General features: G+C 34.9%; 1 protein-coding gene across 2 annotated transcripts in view; it reads left to right on the top strand.

The window, feature by feature from the left end:
* The window catches only part of LOC123564434 (macrophage mannose receptor 1-like), a 69,909-nt gene extending 54,300 nt beyond the window's left edge, over positions 1-15,609 (top strand). The window contains exons 2-11 of one of the 2 annotated variants that reach the window (XM_053537063.1): positions 842-924; positions 1,243-1,314; positions 4,617-4,749; positions 6,135-6,232; positions 6,457-6,534; positions 7,329-7,530; positions 10,882-11,064; positions 11,342-11,629; positions 12,053-12,295; positions 15,327-15,609. In XM_053537063.1, the coding sequence (XP_053393038.1) occupies positions 842-924; positions 1,243-1,314; positions 4,617-4,749; positions 6,135-6,232; positions 6,457-6,534; positions 7,329-7,530; positions 10,882-11,064; positions 11,342-11,629; positions 12,053-12,295; positions 15,327-15,559 (1,613 nt within the window). In that variant the 3' untranslated portion in view covers positions 15,560-15,609. The remainder of the gene's footprint in view (positions 1-841; positions 925-1,242; positions 1,315-4,616; positions 4,750-6,134; positions 6,233-6,456; positions 6,535-7,328; positions 7,531-10,881; positions 11,065-11,341; positions 11,630-12,052; positions 12,296-15,326) is intronic. The other variant, XR_008369916.1, reaches the window with a different exon arrangement.
* The last annotated feature ends 1,166 nt before the right edge of the window (positions 15,610-16,775 follow it).

Raw genomic sequence — 16,775 nt, 5'->3', positions numbered from 1 at the left:
TAAAATTAAATTGCATTTTGGCCACTTCTCTTACACCATTGGGAAGATTTTCACCAAACCTTACACGAGTTATCAGTGTCAGTCATTACTATAAACATCATCGGCATGTTTCAGTTCAGTCATTTTCAGCAGAGTTAGGCACTTGATTTGTCCTATTTTACCATGTTTACACTACGTGCTGTATGTAATATGGCTGAATTACGAGTGATCAGAGTGAAGCGTAGTTGTACATATTATCGTCATGTCCTGATTAAATTATTTTTAGCGGAGTCATGACTTCCGGCGAACGCCGTCTAAGAACGAATTCGTGACCAAGCCTGACCCATGCCGCGTGACTGAAGTTTGCAAAATTTAGACTATTTGATAACGCATTATAGATAATTTATCAAAATGAAAGATTTATACAACACTGCGGCTGGATATAAAGCTGCTGTGTTGACTACCCGCCGTGATTTGACAGTTATTTTTCCTGTTTGAAATTCTTTACATTAATTTATAGTCGCCAAATAACCAACAGCTTTCGAATTAAATATTATGAATTTGGCGATGCTATCAAAAAATGACAAGGTAGTCCTGACGCCATTTTTTCAATCAACGGATTCCGAAGTGGATTGAATCCAGCTTAGCAATGAAAACGATCAAATCCGCGAGGACAGGTAAAAAGAGCGTGCGCATGTGTTTTCACTTCCAAGCCGGGCTCAATCCACTTCCGTTGGTTGAAAAAATAGCGTGAGAGCTACCTTGTCATTTTTAAATATCATTGGAAAATCCTGGATATTTTTAAACGCATTTAAATTCAAAGTTGTTGGTTATTTGGTGACTGTGTACACGTTCAAAACAGGTGAAGCCACCCGATGTTTCGAGTGTCGGAATGTTCCCTATCCACGCGACTGTGCCAAAGTTAGAACATGCAATTCTGATGAGGTAAATATGGTTATTTAGATATATAAGTGATGTAAATAATACTATTGCACGAGTTATTATACACCGCATTCAAGTTATACAATTCGATAATATATCCTTATTAAGCTTTACTTAAAACATACAATAGGAATTGTTAGGTTTTACGTATGTCGAATGATATAGTCCCCGGCTACTATATATGCTTCATTGTATGGACCGTTATTAAACTTAAACACTGACTGACCCCGGCTATTAGTTGAAATCATTCACTTCCCTAAGGACTCTATGTATGTACATGCATTTTGTAAGATAATTTAAGCATTATCTCTGAAATTTCAGTATTGTTCCACAGAGCAGATAGTAACAACAAGCGGTAACATTGTGTATAACACTGGTTGCTTGTCCAAGTCGGTATGTGTTTTAAATAATTTTCTGGTGAAAACATTTTGGTTAAAGGTGGTCAATCACATTTAAACAACATTTAATGACAGTTTTTACTTTTTGTATATTCTGGTAGAGAATTATTTAAGGAACAAAAAGACCGATTACATAGAGTTAGATTCCTATTTGAAATGTATATTTTATTACATAGAGTTAGATTCCTATTTGAATTGTATATTTTATTATTTTTATAAAATTTTGTAATTACTCCCCTTAAATATGAAAGTATATAAAAGCTGGGTATTTCTTTTTATTTCGATACAATGTCTAGTTTTACATTTGCATTTGATAGACATATCAACTATTGAACAATCTGAACCAAAATGCAAGTTTAAAAGCTGTGTGTTACGGAATTCCGTTAGGGCCATCGCCTTTGAATATATTGATCTGAAACGCGATACTCGATAGTACGATGATGAAAACGCGAAATCACGAAACCACGATAACGAAAACGCGACAGCACGATGATGATAACGCGATACTACGATAACGAAAACGCGATAATACGATAGTACGATGACGATAATGCGATACACTATCGCGTTTTCATCATCGTACTGTCGCGTTTTCACCATCGTACTATCGTATTATCGCATTTTCGTTATTGTAGTATCGTGATTTCGCAATATCATTATCGTACTATCGCGTTATCACCATCGTACTGTCGCGTTATCATCATCGTACTGTCGCATTATCGTCATCGTACTGTCGCGTTATCACCATCGTACTGTCGCGTTATCACCATCGTACTATCGCGTTATCATCATCGTACTATCGCCTTCCGGTGCCCATGCGCACAGAAAAATTTCCTCTCCAGTGTTCTGGTTTCTATTTATCTTGTTATTTAAGCTCTGTTGAAATTAAAAATGATTTCTATTGCTTGCTAATGGGTTGTAAAAAGTTTTTTCAGCTAAAACTAAGTATGTACTTAAGCAGAAAAACTCTGCAGGTCAATCGGTTTGAGTTTTCTATATAGTATATGATAACAAGAAAAAAAAAATTTATATTGTACCATGATCAGGGCGTTTTTTGTTTGTTTTTATTTTGGTCTGACATGAATATTTTCACATATATGATGATGAATATTTTCACAAATATGATGGTTTATATTTCAACACTGAAAAGCAAATGCATGTCTTGTAAAGCTCAGGTCATTGATGTTGAATTCCGTAAGACGCATAACAACACTGAAATCGGAGCATCGCAAATATTCGAAGAATATTGTTTGCAGTTTTCATGGCACATAGTTTCTTTTAATGCATCAAAGTCTGGCAATTTTCTGCAAAAATAAAATAAAAAGTAAAGCAGTTTACAACCAAAAGTGAGTTAACGCCCCCTTACTCAGACATTTTATTTATGATTTTACAGGAATGAGAAATGCAGTAAAATTATATCTGCACAGCATTCTGAACCTGTTCAACATCCAACACGCTTTGTCTCCCTAAATTCATTTTCTGTAAATGACTCTTAAATTGACGAAAGCTAAAAAAGCATGGAAAAATGTTAATTATTTTTTGCTTTTGACTAACTAGCAGCTGTAGCTATAGGAGGATCATCAATATAAATCAAGATTTTCACACACTAGCACCCGCGTTCGAATCTGCATATCGCCCTATCGCTAGAGCAGGAGCTGTAGTTCTAAAAGTATAACTTCTAATCTTCTCATTTTTAGCATGCACATGCGCACCGGAAGGCGATGGTGCGATAATGATAACGCGACAATACGATGGTGATAACGCGACAGTACGATGATGATAATGCGACAGTACGATGGTGATAACGCGACAGTACGATGGTGATAACGCGATAGTACGATAATGATATTGCGAAATCACGATACTACGATAACGAAAACGCGATAATACGACAGTACGATGGTGAAAACGCGACATTACGATGGTGAAAACGCGATAGTATATCGCATTATCATCATCGTACTATCGTATTATCGCGTTTTCGTTACCGTAATATCGCGTTATCATCATCGTGTTGTCGCGTTTTCGTTATCGTAGTTTCGTGATTTCGCGTTTTCATCATCGTACTATCGAGTATCGCGTTTCAGATCAACACATACAAAGGCGATGGCCCTAACGGAATTCCGTAGTGTGTAGCTTCTGAATTCATTTATTTCCAATCTATCTTGGTTGCGCAACCAAGATAGGCAAAGGGAGGTAATAATAATTTTTCAAACTTGCGTTTCTAATGAATTCCATCAAAATACATAATTTTTAATGCAAATATTTTACAAATATTTTACAATATGTCTGATATTTATACATTTCCTTAGGCAAAGTATGTTTATCAAATTTATACTTATGATAAAATAACTCTATCTTGGTTGGGCAACCAGGATAGGAAAATGAAATTTTAAAAATACCTCCAGTGAAAATCTAATTTGTATTAAGTGTTAAGTGAACATAAATGAGTGTAAATGATCAGATGCTAAAGTTTCGAACAAATCCGTTACATGGCCAAAATCTGATTATCCACCTTTAAAGCTGTTTTAAACAGTAACAAAGAGATAAGATGCTGCGTGCGAAAAGTTACTCTACCCAATAAGCAACACACCATTGTTGATACTCTATATATCGATACATATGTACTAGGATAGACAAAGGGAGGTAATAATATCTTTTAATACTGGCATTTCTAATGACTTAAATTTCAGTTAGATATACAATGATTAATGCAAATCTTTTACAAACATGATACAAGATGTCTTTTATTAATATATGTTAATCACATTTGTACTTCTGCTAAAATAACTCTATTCTGGTTGGGCAACCAGTGCAGGGAAATCAAATTTAAGTAAAACTAATATTAAGAGCTATATAAGTTATTGTAAATGAGCAGTTGTTAAAGTTTCGAGCAAGTCCGTTACTTCACCAAATTCTGATTATCCACCTTAAAACACGTTTCTTATATTTGCATATATTTACTTGAAACTGATCTGTGAGACAGACTAGGTACCACTGGCATGTCGGATGTACCCGACCTAAATTCCAGTCAATGCATATTTTTCTTGTCTCTAAGAAGAAAGTATCCTTTATGATAAGTACAAAACTACATTGTAACAAAAATAAGCGAGCATGATAATATATTCAAATTAATATCGAAATTTTGTTTTTCTGGTTGACAACTTATGCTTATTTTTTCATACCAGTTGTCTACCATGGTTGGCCCGGGACTATGACGACCCTCTGTTGGATTTGTGTGTCTAGGCTTTTCTTGTTTGGAAATATTTGCTGCATGTTTATATCTTTTGTCTTTAGAAATGTTCAACTGTTAGTGGATTGTTAGTTGGTAAAAGGTCATCAGTCATCCAAAGAAGTAGCACCGACTTATCTACATGTATAGAATGTTGCACAGGAGACTTCTGCAATAATCAGGGATGCGGAACACACAGTAATATGGCAATTATTTCAGACAAATTTGAGACTTATTCTTCGGTGGAAGTTCATTCTCTGATATATGATATATTTTCTTCGATTTACTTAATAAATTTAACTTTGTAAGACAGTTAACTAATATTCTCTATTTTTTTCGCCTCTTGAATAGAACGGTTTATATATTGTATATGTACTCCTCGGAAATTCTCTTCATGCAATATATATCTCTTAAAACAAAGGCATATAGTTTTGAAAACTTATTACATTTATTTTTTCATAGACGAACAAATAGATTTAAAATTAAAAAGACAGTAACCTACCGTTCTATTTATCCTACCGTCTGATTTAAACTAATTTAAATCAATTTCAGTCTCAATTTCTACCAACTCGGTATCTGCCTGCCTTAAACAACAGATTAAAAACTAATACACCACTAATGTATGTATGGCCAGTCAAAACATCCTTTTTCATAGTTTGAATAAGTTTGAATTGAGACAGGTCTTAAAATCCCTAACATTATAGAATAAAAGGGGGAAAACTAACACTAACCGTATGTTACGTACCAAACTTCTGTGTAGACTACTTGCTGCCAAGTGAAGTTTTATCCGAAGTTCAGTTGCAATAAAATACCCATTCTCAACAACGCTGCTTTATAGCAAAACAGTTAACCGTGGAAGCCCCAGATGACTCAATTTCAGTCAATGTACTTTTTTTTTTCGTGCTGGTCATACACACCTAATAAAAGCTCGTATATAAATAGTCGTAGAGACTCAATTGTTGCATGTCTTCAGTAGTTGTTCTAAAAATATGTTTTCGTTTTGAATAGAAATATAAAAATGTTCGGCAAAACTTTAAACTGACTTAATAAAGCAAAATTCATTATACTCCTATTTTTAGCCCTATATTTTACATGAAGGAAGGACATATAATAAGACAAAACAAATAACAATATATTTACGAACACTGTTTTTTTTTTGCAAGAAACTCACTTTGGATTAAAGAAACATTTTGAATTTTAAAGATACCGCGACAAGAATTCATTTGATAGCCACATTTAATATTTCATAGACAAATCTTATCCGGTGAATACTTATCTTTTCCAGATGGATAAATTGCTTTTTAAAATAAGTTTGAGATTCTACAAATTTCATTATTGTTTGAATCAAACTCTAGAAACAATATTTTTATATGATTTGCCCAAATTGCCTATATGGAATTCTGCACATAATTAAAAAAAAGCAGAAGAAAATTATGATTTCTAAAATAATTTCAGCATTTTTAAAATAACTATCAAAGAAAATCAAACGTACCCAAACATTCATTTTGTCCCCATTTTTTGTTTTGTTTTGTTTAATTGGAATAATTTGATAGCATGCTAAAATATGTGAATACATTTTGCAGCCTCTCCTCTTGGTCAACGAGGCCCCTATTGTTTCAACTGCGATTCAATTCTAGACCCCAAAGCTTGCAGCGATGTTGCCGTGTGTGAAGTTGATGAGGTCAGATCAACCTTTTCATTCTATACATCTTTCATTAAATTACTTTTTTTTCTTTTTTACGATAATCTTTCCAGTACTTTTGTATAAATGCAATTACGTACTCTTGTTAAAGTACTTTTGACTTAAATGAATATAATGTGTAATAATTATATAAATAATTGCTACTGTCGCGAACAATAGAAAATATGACTTAATATCTAATATACAAATTAAGTCCGTTTCAGAAATGCATGTTGTACTCCCCTGCAGAATTCAGTGGCCTTCCTGAGGTTGTATACAGGAGTCAGTGTGAGACTAAAGTGGCAAGTGTATATATCTTTAATTTTATCCGATCTCAGTGGGGTTTAAATTCACGCCCTGAACTGTACTTAAGGATTTAATAAGATGCTTCCATTGTAGTACATAAAACGTCATATCAAAATATCTATGACATAGTGAAGAAGACGGTAAATGTACCTGTATCTGCTGTTTTTATGATAAAGCTGGCTTAATTCACACATGAATGACACGAAACTGCAAACTGTGGTCACGTTAATGCCTTGCTTAAATGATATTCTATAAGCAAACCTTACATAAAACAATAACTAGAATACATACAATAACACACATTTGATATAAGGTACAGAAAACCCGTTTCAATTTAGAGATTTAAGATCATTTGAGAAAAATACCCGATGTTTTACATGTGCATAGAATATATATGTACATGCTTAATATTTTATAAATCTAGGTTGCACTGTTTTTATATCTGAAAATAAAATTTAAAAACGTTTCTCGGAAAGAGAATTGTATCAGTCAAAATCCAAAAATACTCATATATCAGTAATTTTATTTATTAAATCTTATCAATTAACATAGCCGTATGTTAATGCTAACCAAGCAAACATCTTGATATCAAATTTGAAAATAGCTGACTTGGACTCAGTACATTATAAAAGGAATGACCTTTCTTTGTACCAGTTACCAGTAAACTCATACAAATGTGATTTTACACGTGGTGAAATATTCCTAAACTTAAAATTACACAAGAAATGCACACAGACAGTATTGCTTAGGAAGATCAGGTATATAAGTGTACTTATTGTGAATTTTTTAGGCTTGTGATATTCTGTCTCAAGCTGCCAGCAACTACGCTTGCCCACCTTCATGTTGTGATTCTGACTTCTGTAATGATCAATGTGGTACGCCTTCCAACAACAACATGACCACTCCACTTCCTCAAACAACGACATTTCATATTCCAACCCAGCCAGCAGCACATATAACAACCCAGCAACCAGTTGTTGTAACGTCTCAAGGTAGAGTACATTTACCTGACATATTTTCAAGTAAAATCTTGATAAGTATATGTTTTCGTAATGCCCTTGCAATGGATTCAATGTCTGTTGTATCAGAAAGCGGCCACAGGTGACAGATTGATGATCTGTTAGAGATTAAAAAATGGGAACTCCACACGTCGATCAATACGACATAAATGAAAATGTTGCAGGCTCGATATGATTGAACCTGTTCACGGACGGTAGTTGAGATACATGCTACGGTCCACTCCTAGAACTTACCCACATGTTACAAGTACCAAAATAATTTAGAGACATGCGCAGATTAGTTCATACGGCGGTGCACATGGGACCTTCAATAATACATTAGTGTGTAATTTCATGAAAAGCGGCGCATGGTCCCAAGTTGAAATAATGGGCTTGCCCTAAACGAGAAAACAATATGCAGAACTATGTTTATTGACACAGTCTTATTACATGAATACTTTAAACGTATATTTTAAATGATATAAAATCCTTGGACAGTGCTCAAAATACTAAGACTGGTCCAACACTTACTTTGTTTGCGTTAAAAGCAGTATTACAATAAGTAACCCTTTCTAGCAGCAGATACACTTGTAACAACTGTATGACTTTATACATTTAACGTTCTACCAGGAGAAGTTTCTGTAACATCAATACTTGTAATAAATCACTGTAACTAGAGTGAATCTAATTTATATACAGCGTTCAAGTGATCACTCATAAAACGTGACATCAGCTAAAAATTAAGACAGGTTTCTATGAAACGCCGCAGCTCTCTTACGAATTTTTCATGTTATCATGCCAGAATGTCGTGTTATATTGTCGAAACACTGTCTGGTTATGTTAAAAAGCTATACTATCATGTCAGAGTACCGTGTGTTCTTGTCTACAGAGCGTGCTAATTATGTTATAAAGCTAGACGATCAAATTATTCTTTAACAAGATAGTTTGTTTTTTTACATAATTAACCACTATTTTTACAAGTTAACATGACACTTTGACATGATAACATGCTTAGTTAACAAAATAAGACACTATTTGGACAAGTTAGCATTGCATCTGAACATAATAACATAACATTTTAACATATTAAGACACTGTTTTGCCAAGTTAACACCCCAATTTGACAATACATCAGAGCTTTTTAACATAACAGCACACTCGGTAGACAATGATGACACGATATTTTAACAAGATAAAACAGCATTTTAACATAATAGCAGGCAAAATAACACGATACATTTATTAATTTTTAACATAATAACACTCTCCATATACAAGGTCAAACCATACTTTAACAAGATTTTTATCATTTTAACACACTCTGCAGACAAGATCAAACTTTGACATGATGACATGGCTAGTTGACATAAGACACAATTTTGGCAAGTTAACAACACACTTTGAAATAAATGTCGTAGCTTTTTAACGTAATAAGACACTGTTTTGAGAAGTTAACGCCGTAACTTGACAATATAATATGGCTAGTTAACATTATAAGACACTGTTTCGACAAGTTGACACAACAATTTGACAAGATAACATGGCTAATTAATATAATGAGACACTGTTTCGACAAGTTCACACCACACTTTGAAATAATAACATAGCTTTCTTAACATAATAAGACTGTTTTGGCAAGTTAACATCATGCTTTGACATGATGACATAAAATGTCCCGGCATAAAAAAGCTGCGGCGTTCTATCGGTTTCTCTAGGTTGGACAATGTTACGTCTATGTTACAGTATATTTCCAAACTATCTAGAAATCGTAGCAAACATTTAAATTAATATTGCAACATACTAGAGATGGTAACACTGACAAAGGCTTATGATAATTATTGACTGGTAATTATTTTAAATTGATATGAATTAGGTGTGTCCTCCTTCATGATTATCTACGTGATGTTCTAAGTCTACGTGTTATTTAACGAAAGCTCGAATTAATGTAGTTATCTCACTTCTTGAACGTTTGCATTCTTGTGGATATTTGTATCAGCGTCATGACTCGAGAAAGAAACATCTTATTAAAGTTGACAATAAGAAAAGTATCTGACAGATTTCTATAATATCTGCTATTACATACTTATCTTATAATGTTCATGCAGGTATAATAATGTGTGGGCTGGAATGGCTCGAATGGCCGTAGCAAGACATCTTTATTGAAATCATGCAATAAAGAATATAGTTGCAATATGTGTAATACGTTTTTAAAAATTAATTCATCAAACTAGTTCGTACCAAAATCATGTCTTCCGTTCGTATCAGATAAGTTTGTTTCTTCTGAATAGTACAGTACCTTAAAATCAAATCAATTATGTACATAGATTACAGGTTTTATTAACTATAACAACAATAATCTTTAAGTGCGTGTGGCGGCTTTAAAAAGTATTCACGTAAATGGATTCAGTGTTATATTTTCTGGTCTTTTAGGATCATGGAGTTCATTCAATATGTGTGTAATAGAGTTCCGCTTAAGCCGGTGCTAGTGGGGCGTGAGAGGTGTAGCACATTTCATTACCTCTCACGAACAGACTCAATCAAACCGAGTCTGCTATTATTCTGTTTGATTGCATTCTATGCTTCCAAAGGATCTTTTTACAGATTCTATTGTTTTGGGGCTCAAGAAACAAATGAAAACTGATATTGAGAAACGAATGACAAATGCTATTTATATCGCGATGGAAAATTCAAAAGACGTCAGAAAATTGAAGGACGACGTACAGACATGTAAAGTTGTATGACAAAATTTGCATTGTCATGAAAATAGATCAGAATACAAAAAAATTACGACCCTATTTGTAATAAATACATTGATCCGATGTTTTCTGAAACGCAAAACTACTGTTCATTTGGTTTAACGACACACTAACCAATTAAAGATCATCTGGAAACTATCAAGCTAAGGTGGAGGAAGACCCTAAGTGGTGCCCCATTCAAGCATTATTTTAGACCCGGATGGGCACCTGGACAGAACCAATGACCTTCCGCACGCTAGCTTGAAGGCTTCCTGACATGAATTGATTCTACATCCCAAGCGAGTTTTCTACCACAAACTGCAGTGAAAGCGAAATGACCAGAAGTCAGTGTACGGAATTACTTGGACACGGTCCCTCATTTCTTCCTGATTGTTTGCCATTTGGCACAGTTGTAAAAACGATCATGTAAACGTTAATGTATTTTTTAACGTAAATGTTTATAAATTTGAATATATAATGTTTATGACTTTGTAATGTGTGGTTGTGTTTGCTGTACTTATGCTTCAAGGGAATTTACATTAACCTTTAATTTTTTTAAATACATAAACATCCGTGTGGCATCCTCATTAAAACAGTTTATTATAAACAGCTTCGTGTAAGGTCAACCACTACTACGATGACCTTACGGGGATGTGCATCATGATTGACGAAACACGCAAGCTGAACCACGCTGACGCTTTGAAAGCCTGTGAAGACATTGGAGATCAGCTGGTTACAATAGACACGCACGAAAAGACCGTGTTTGTTGAAAATATGATATTGCGGCACTCGCGTAAGTTTATTACTTATGTTATGATTGTCCGGCTGAGTAAACTTTTCTGTATTCAGATTTGTGTTGTAGATGTTTGTGTTTTTATTCAAAATAAGAAACTATTGTTTTTCCTGAAATATCTTTAATAACTTTTCATATCATATTACGGTTTTAAAGCGATTGTAAGAAGAGTATACGTAAGTGCGTGTAATGAAACAACATTGACATTGAAAGCGTTTAATATTTCAACTGAAACCGAATTTAAACATCGAATTGTGCACAATTAAAATCATTTCAGAATTATCGGACGAGTCAGAGCAAAATTACTATATTGGTGCTTTTGACAAGCACGACAACAGCGTTTTCTACTGGCCAAATGGACATAAAATATACTACACAAATTGGGGCGGGGGTGATGAGGTGGCTCCCAACCAGCAGCCGGATGACCGAAGCGATAAGCCTCAAAACTGTGTGATAGTGTACGGACCAGATCGTTACCGCTGGCATGACGATAAATGTGAACATTTATCGCATTTTATTTGTGAAGATCGTTCAACATTGAACATGAACATAGTTCATCAAACTGGTAAGTACTTTCTCACCGAATAAAGTATGTAATTACTTTAAGATTTCAGGAAGTTTCTAACAAATTTTGTGAGTTTTGTACACTGTTTATAAAACATGTTTTATTATCAAGAATAAAATGATTATAAACCATCTTAAAGATGTTTTGACCTAACGTTTTTTTTACTTAGCAAATATCGATGAAATGTGGTTTTAACTTTTCTTTTCAACTAAAACAAGAAACACATTGGTTATAAGCTTATGTCAAGGTTTCGTACAAGTGTTTGTGGGTACTTTAAGATTATATGGCAATATTTAGGTTAAACAAGAAGATAAATGAAGCCTTTATGTATCAGTATCATAGTTTCTATTTATGACTCTTTTGGCTACTACTAGAATCATCATTTTCGTGTAAGTTTCCCTAACTATAATTATATATATATAGGAGCCACCGATTCAACAAACATTCCACTGCCTACAGTCGGTAGTAACACATTTCATTGCAATGCGCATAATGGATACATGCATTTGCAAGGGGAAGGCACTCATCTTTGCGTACATATTGTGACACATCATGCTAACTGGGACTCCGCACAAGCAGCATGTAAGAAAGAAGGCGGTGATCTCGTTGTCTTGGATACAACAAGCAAAGCAAAGTTGATGAGGAGTAAAGTAAGCGGACACTCATGTACGTGTGATATGTTTTTTTAATTAAAACAAACTGTAGATTAACTTAACGTTGATTTTGAACGATTGTCTATTCAAATATTGTCTCTGGTTGACGTGTCATACCAAATGAAGAAACATGTGATGAAATTTGTCATTCCTTGAAAGATAAAACGAAAGGTGATAGTCAACCGTTCTATTTCTCTGAGGCTTTTTAAAGCTTACATTCTCCAGATGAATACACTAGCACGGGCTGTAAACACTGGTTCCCACTCTTTACGGAGGTGAGTTGAAATCCGCCTCGGAAGTATCACCGGCTCTTTTTTCAACTCACCTCCATAAAGAGTGGGAGCCAGTGTTTACAGCCCGTGACTAGGCTTCTTTTGATATATTCATAAGATATTCTCTTGATATCGAATATTTCTTGATATATACATGAGACTTTCTCTTGATCTACACTTTAGCCTTTCTCTTTAAATACACTTACGGCCATTTCTAATCCGACAATTTTTAAATTTCTTTTTCTCGGATATGGTTCAATGTATTAGTTTGAAATATAAAGTTGTTTGTTTGGCTACAGTAGTTGTACATAAATTACATTAAAATCTTTCAACCGTGACGACTCAACAGTTTTGCGCCTGGTACGTGCACTATTTCAACACTCTGCACGAGGAAATGTTGGTAAGCAAAAATATCAATTTTTATTTTCATTTTGTTATTCTAGAATTCTATTCACCATGAAAAAAACATAATTTAGCTATTAAAATTGTAATGGTTATGATGAATATCCAAGAGCGCGGCCGCGCAATCGGATTGTTTCGGACATTCACTCAGACACGTAAGTAAATCGGAATTTTATTTATGTAACGATATTTTGACTTTTAATATTTACAAACAAAATGAATCTATTCACAATAAATTGTAGTACAAATGTACATCTATCAGTGAAAGTTTGATATTGAGTTATTTTTTCTTTACATGTTGTCCGAGTCTTTGGTAGATATGCGTCCACCATGGCTAGTATCAGCATCAAGTATCAGCGCACAGTATCAACGAGTTGATGATGAGCCCAGGCAGCCTCGCAGAAGTGTGAACAACGCCTGCACAGGATGCGCGGATCATTATAGATCATCTTCGAGATCGTTTTACGACTGCGACATGCACTGCGAGGGCGACCAATGGAACGCATGCTACAGTCGGCAAACAGTCGCAAATAGTCGTCAGGCGGCTCCACGGACAGGGAATAAGAGCTGGGCGCATTTTTCAAGGGACTTATTCTGACACCACTTCAATGGCAACAGCGGGTCCGATGTGCCCTTCGGCACCAGCGTTTCAAACGGGGCTGAGTGGTCAAATGTCCTGTACACGGACGAGATTCTTTTTAACTTGTACTACAACGACGGAAGGATGCGAGTGTACAGACGTGGAGGTGAAAGATTGAACGACGCGTGTGTGTTTCAACGAGACCAGTATGACGTTGGTTCCGTGATGTGCCAGAGTGTCGTTACACAACAAGACTGACTTGATAGCTGTTCGCGGGAACCTTAATACAGGTAGGTGCCGGAAGGAAATCTTTGTCCATCTCGCAATTCAACACCTACGAGCCAGTGGACATTGCATGCAATTGCTGCAAGAGGGAGCACCGGTCCATAACGCTCGTTCGGCACATATATTGCTGCAACAACAGAACGTGCCCGCCTAAGTCACCGGATCTTTATATTATTGAGCACCTGTGGAACGAGCTGAACAGATGAGTACAGAGTCGACCCACAGCCTCTCGCAATCTCCGTGAACTGGAACAGGCCCTTGTGCAGGAATGGAGCATTGTCCCCAGTGGCTCATGTGGAACTACGTGCTGTCGGTGAGGCAGAGGCGTGTTCAGGTTGTGAGAGCCGTGGGAGGACACACGAAGTATCAATTACTCGGACGTACACACTCTTCTGTGATTCAGTTACTTTTCAAATTGTTAGAAATTTGCGTAATGCCATTTTGTGAATTCGGATTTTGTAGTGATATTGCTTATTTGTTAAGTTTTAGACATATATGTTTATCAATTGGGATTAATTAATCTCATGTGTTAAAATATTTATATTCAAAATTTGAACGAAATCCGTACACAAATAATTGAACTACATGGCATTATATGTGTCGGGTTAGAAATGGCCGTAAGTGTGCATTAGCCTTTCACTTAATATAGACATTATGTTTTCTCTTGATAGATACATTAGGTTATCTCCTGATATATGCATTAAGCTTTCTCTTAATATATGCTTTACGTTATCTTTTGATATATGCATTAGATACCCATTCTCGTGGGTAAATGGGCAGCCAGTTACACACGATGATTTGCATTCAGGCCAGCCTAACCACCACGTAGAAGAGAATATACATGAGACTTTCTGTCGATATGTACGTACGACTTTCTCTTGAAATATACATTAGGTCAATTCTTGATAGAACATTACGCGGATGCGCAGGCTGGTCTGGATCCATGATGGTCGCAAATGCACTATGTTTGTGTTCTCATGGTGCGACTCATATACATTCGGCTTTCTCTTTACATGTACATCAGCTTTTCTCTGAATTTATATAGCTATCTTACAGTAGACTTTCTCTTGTTATATACATTATACTTTCTCTTGAAATATCTATACGACTTTCTCTATTAATATATACTTAAGGCTTGCTCTTGTTATATACATCAGACATCAGACCGTCTCTTTATATATATATTAGGATTTCTCTTGATAAATACATTAGATTTTCTGGATATATGCATTAGGCTTTCCCTTCATATATATTTTAGGATGACTTCTGATAGATGTATTAGATATATATGCTTCTTAGAAACGTTCAGAAATGTTTTCGCGTTAACACTGCACCAAAGATATAGAACACTTTCATATCGTAAGATGTGATACATAAAGAAAATTGTCATACTAACTTTGCTATACATATCTTGATATTATATATAAGTCTGGTAGAACATCAGAAGGAGAAAAGTAGAAAAAGCAGTGATATGAATAATACCGTTTATCTAAATATATTTCTAGATTCCAGTCAGAGCGGTTACTGGATAGGAGCAAAGGACTTTCATTCACATAATCACTTCTCATGGGTAAATGGGCAGCCAGTTACAGACGGGGATTGGTATCCAGGCCAGCCTAACCACCACGATGGAGGGCATGACCAGAATTGTGCTTGTATGTGGAGTTCCGGGGAGCACTTTCACTGGCACGATGACTATTGCCAAAAAGGTCTTGGTTATATCTGTGAACGAAAGTAGAACTTTGACAAGTTCATTAAAATGAAAGCATAATAAAATAAGTAAATTTATGTGTTTGTTGCTACCATATATTCCGCTTTAAATTGTCATTATACTGAAAAGAAACATGCAAGTTCTTTCGACATTCCCATTCAATAAAATGTTTTACTTCCTAAGTTGAAAGTTTGTTTGTCACTATAATATCGCCAACTACGTGTGGAAGATTGATTAGATACGAAACAATTTTAGGTAAAATTGTGGTAAAAGGATGATGATTAGACGTTTAAAAATTGGCCACTTGAAGTACATAAAAATGAGATGAAGCTACTGATTGCACTGCATTTGAAACTACCTGAAATGGATTGCAAAATGTTTCATACTGAACAAAATATTATTGTCTATCAAGCCAAAATTGCAGAATGAAATAAGACAATTGTACGAGCGTGTTGGTTGTAATAGAGTCAATGTTCTATAAACAATCTGATATTGATTTAAATAGTATGTACTGTCTATCGACTACACAACCTTATTAATTAGACTGAACAACATTTTTTTAAGAAATACGTGACGAAATGAAAATGACGTCACTATAGTTTTGTTAGAAAGGAAAAACTAGATGTGATAGGACACATGTGACCCCCTCTCCTGTCACTGTACATGTTTTATGACTCGAGGTGAAACATTTTTAAGAAGTTTGCAACACAAACTTTAAAGAACTTTATGCCTATTGTTCACTTAATGAAGGACCATAACCTAGCTGAGTAAAATCCTAAAGAGAACACCCGATGAAAAACTTCATAGGCTATAAAACAATCATCATGTTTTATGACTCTAGGTCAAATACATTTTGACATACATGCAGCACAAACTTCAATTTTTTGACTAGGTCAAGGGCCATAACTCTGGTCTTGCAAAGTGAAAAGATCTCAGGTGCACAGATCCACATGATGGATAATATTCCTACATGGTTTCATGAGTGAAATGTTTTTAAGATATATGCAACAGAAACATTTAATGTGTATTTCGCACTAAATCAAGAACCATAACTCAGATCTGGCTGATTGAAATCAAACACAGAACACCGGTTTCACAACTTCATATGCTATATAATAATAATATAATGCTTTATGACTCTAAATCAAATACTTTTTGAGATACATGTGACACAAACGTTTATCCCATTTATGCATATTTTTAACAATCAAGGGCCATAACTCTGACTGATAAAAGTCTGGAA

The sequence above is a fragment of the Mercenaria mercenaria genome, chromosome 2, assembly GCF_021730395.1.
Source record: "Mercenaria mercenaria strain notata chromosome 2, MADL_Memer_1, whole genome shotgun sequence".
NCBI classification, from domain to species: Eukaryota; Metazoa; Mollusca; class Bivalvia; order Venerida; family Veneridae; genus Mercenaria; species Mercenaria mercenaria.
The sequence above is the reverse complement of the archived record's forward strand: the minus strand, read 5'-3'. Positions and strand labels throughout refer to the sequence as shown.